The 3,992-nt window shown below is 42.7% G+C and overlaps 1 protein-coding gene across 1 annotated transcript; it reads right to left on the bottom strand.

The window, feature by feature from the left end:
• Positions 1 to 914: 914 nt before the first annotated feature.
• On the bottom strand, positions 915 to 2,062 carry LOC146238094 (general transcription factor II-I repeat domain-containing protein 2-like). The gene is given in 2 exon segments (XM_084685985.1): positions 915 to 1,127; positions 1,130 to 2,062. Coding segments are annotated over 2 exon segments (1,146 nt in total).
• Between the last annotated feature and the right edge of the window lie 1,930 nt (positions 2,063 to 3,992).

Raw genomic sequence — 3,992 nt, 5'->3', positions numbered from 1 at the left:
GTGAAATAGTAGACTACTTCCTTAATAATATTAGCTTATACTGTACATTACACATTACAATTGTGTGTTATATCACAAAGTAAAATAAGCAAATAGTGCTCACCAAGGCCTCTTTGCTTGTGGCGTTTCTGCAGCTGCTTTGCAGTAAAGCAGTTAGCCTAGCTATCTCCCAGAAGTTAACGAGCTCCTAAACTAATGTTCTGCCAGAGATAGTCACATCAGTTTTTGTGACGTTAGTGGCGTCAGTGACTGTGGCTAGCAAGTTAGCCACCATTAGCTTCACTTTTCGCCACAAAAACGTAATGCATACTTAAAGTGTGCAACGGAACATAAATCCCAATACAAGCAACTCAATCGCTACCAAGACGAAACTTTTTACACCTAGGTTGTCTATGTACTCCAAATATTGACTGAGTTTTAGGGGTGTGAAAAGAAACAATAATAATAACTACAAAAGGCTGTTCCAGCGAAACAGCAGTGAGAATACTGAAAACCTGAATGGGGATAGCTGACCATGCAAAAAAAGCTGAAAATTGTAAACATTTTTTAAAAAGTTATAAGCTGAAGCTTCAAAGTGACCGAAAGGTATTTTAAATAGGGGCTGGAGCTGGACGAAGGCATAAAACTACAGAAAAGAGAAGAAAAATGCTAATGAATGTCAGTGTTATGTTATCCTCACAGCTAATTTCCCTATGGTTTGGAGTGAGTTGGTGTTGTGTTTTGCTCAACAGTACTAGTAGTACTGTTACTTTGGTTTAGTCGATTGATTGTGCTGTAGGTTAGCTATACATAGCTAGCTCTACAGTTTTTCACAATATTCTTGTTGTAGACGTTTGTTAAGAGGGCAACTTATGTTACGATGTAAGCAATCGTGAAGCTGCGACACTTACGGGGGTGCTAGCTCTCGCTATGAGCTAAGGCAGGGGTGTCGTTTGATCCCAGAGCTCTGTTGTGTCTTTCCCTTTGCTTTCCATGTACTGACAGATTTCCTCACGCAACTCGAAACATCTGTTCAGCACTCTCCCCCAGCTTAACCACCGCACCTCTGTGTGATAGGGCACATCCCCAGACTCCGAACACAACTCGTCCAGAAAGGACTTGAACTGGCAGTGATTCATTTAGTCATTTTCAATCCTTTGGCTCTTATGAAGTTCACTGCCTGTGTTACCCCGCTCAAGACGTGATCCATTTCCAAGGCTTTGCCAGAAAACGACTCTTGGTGTATGATACAGTGATACGCTGTCAGGTCACTTGCGTTCTCCTCCAGCATCTTCTCCCGAATCCTGCCCACCAATCCATTCTTTTTACCGCACATCACAGGTGCTCTATCTGTGGTCAGTCCCACAAGTTTGTCCCAATGCAGCCCCATTTCATTGATACATTTGGACACCTCTTCAAAGAGATCTTTCCCCGTAGTTGTGCCATGCATGGATTTCAATCCCAGAAGTTCCTCTATAACGCACAGAGTCGAATCCACTCCACGGATAAAGATTGACAGCTGGGCAGAATCGGATGTATCACTGCTCTCATCTACAGCAAGGGAGTATGCAACAACATCTTTTCCCTTTCCCTTTAGCTGTTGTTTTAGATTGGTGGCAAGGTCACAAACACGATCAGCAACGGTGTTCCTGCTAAGGCTCACATTTAAAAATGCTTGCCTTTTTTCAGGGCACATGATGTTGCAAACTTTAACCATACAGTCCTTGACAAATCCTCCCTCGCTAAAGGGTCGGGCTGCTTTAGCTATCTCCGCTGCCACAATATAGCTTGACTTCACAGCAGCCTCACTTCTGGATTTGGCATTTACAAACATTGTCTGCTGCGACACCAGACTTCTTTTTAACTCCTCTACCTTCTGGTGCTTCTGTGTCATGTCCAGATGTTTGTATTTGTCTTGGTTTTTCGTCTCATTGTGCCGCCTTGAATTGTACTCTTTCATGACAGCCACCCCGGCTCTGCACACAAGACACACAGGTTTCCCCTTTAACTCCGTTAACATATATTCTGCCCCCCACCTCTCTTGGAAACCCCTGTTTTCTTGGTCCACCTTTCGTTTGGCCATTTCGTTGTTGAATGATGGACAGGTTGCAAGCTAAACTTTATCTCAGGCGATGAGGCTGCTGACATTGTGGGGCAACCGATCGCGCTTGCCCGCTAAATTGACCCTTTGGCAGGGCCCTGACCCTTAGTTACTGTTGCTACGTCCGACACAATTCCCGGTGTCAACCCAAAAGCCATGGCGAGCACAGACATTAATACATGTATGTCTATGATGGCGAGTATGGGGAGAAGCTGTCAGTGTGTAGGTTGCCAACTCACAAAATGCTACAAAGATTAAAATAAAATATGTTTACAGTGGCCTATTGGGATGTTTTGTTCATCTTTGATATAGTATTTTGAGCTCCTGGCAACATGCTGGCTAGCTCAGCTTGCAATTTTACAGACGTTAACATTAACATTTTCACGGTAACGTTAACACATTTGTTGGAGTGACTAGTTATGCACTAGTAGTGGTAATAATACTACTTGACATGAACCATAGGCTAACTGTTTAGGGATGTTCTCTCTTAGATATGTTCGCTAGCAGCTTAATTTAGCATTGGAGCAGACATATTTGTGTTTGTTGATGTTTCTCTAAATTAGGTTGGGAGTGGGGTCTCCCACACTAAGCACACCGTTTCACCATGTTGTGTCAAAGTTGTCGGACCTTCTTCTCTTAGTAGCGGTTGCTAAGGTATGATTGGACGAGGGCCGTTCTAGGAAGGAGTTGCAAACGGTCCCAACGCGGGGACTTGCAGTATTTGTGGTACGTTTGACTACCAGCTGCTGTGGCAGACAAGCTCAGATAGATAGATAGAGATACTTTATCCCGTGGGGAAATTAGGTGGGCCAAATAAAATTATACCGTTGCTCATTCAAATCAATGGAACTTTTTGCAACATTCTGAGGAGCTGGCGGGCCGGATTAAAGGGCTTGTCGGGCCGGATCAGGCCCGCGGGCCTTGAGTTTGACACATGTGAGGTAACCTATCAACGCAACGACTGTTATATAGCGAGGTAGCTAAATGTAGCAAGGTAAATGTTAAATACGGACATCATCTTCTTGTTATATGTGTTTACTTGTGCGTTTTATTTATGTTTAGCTCCAGACAACGAGGACATAGCCACTGGCAGCACCAACGCCACGGCCACCAGTGCCCCAATGGACAAGAATGGAACAGCTGTCCCAAAAGTGACCTTGTCCATGGTTCTGGAGAAGCAGTACAGGAATCTTGAAGTGGAGCATATCAAATTAAACTTGAAATTGAAAAACTAGAATTGGAAAAACAAAAACTGAACTTGGAAATCCATAGACTATCACACTGAATGAAAAAAGTGTAGCCTGTTAACAATCTAATTCAACATTATAATTTTGTTATTAAAAGAACAGTATTTATTTTATTTATTAATACACAATCTACTACAGCCAATCAAAGATTGACAATATTTCCCAAAGTAAAATAAATAAGTAATTGAAATAGCTGGCTTATGCTTTGTGTGTCTATATGGATAAGAAATATAAACGTGGAGGTAGTTGTAGCCATCATGCTGAGAAGATTGTCTCCAGATGGCCTGCTCAAATGCCTGTCCAATATGTGATTGCAGCAGGATCCTGGAGTTGTGGGTTGATCTTGCCCAGCGAGCCACACAATTTGTTATTTTTTAATTGGCGTCACATATTGCTTGCACATTAATTCTGTGGTATCCCTTTCTGTTGACATATAGATGCTCATCCGAAGAGGGGGCCTGCAGCCTTACATGTGTCCCATCTATTGCTCATACTACATTAGGAAATCCCGCAAGTGCATGAAATTCCACTTTGAGCTTATTTAAGGCGTTCGGGTTTGTTGGGAATTCAGGAAGCATCTTGCTGATTTCACTGGAGACCCTGTACACAATCCTTGAAACAGTTGATTTATGAAGTCCTACAGCATCACCAACAGAGTTTAAGAA

The sequence above is a fragment of the Hypomesus nipponensis genome, chromosome 21, assembly GCF_054491055.1.
Source record: "Hypomesus nipponensis isolate SF chromosome 21, ASM5449105v1, whole genome shotgun sequence".
NCBI classification, from domain to species: domain Eukaryota; kingdom Metazoa; phylum Chordata; class Actinopteri; order Osmeriformes; family Osmeridae; genus Hypomesus; species Hypomesus nipponensis.
The sequence above is the reverse complement of the archived record's forward strand: the minus strand, read 5'-3'. Positions and strand labels throughout refer to the sequence as shown.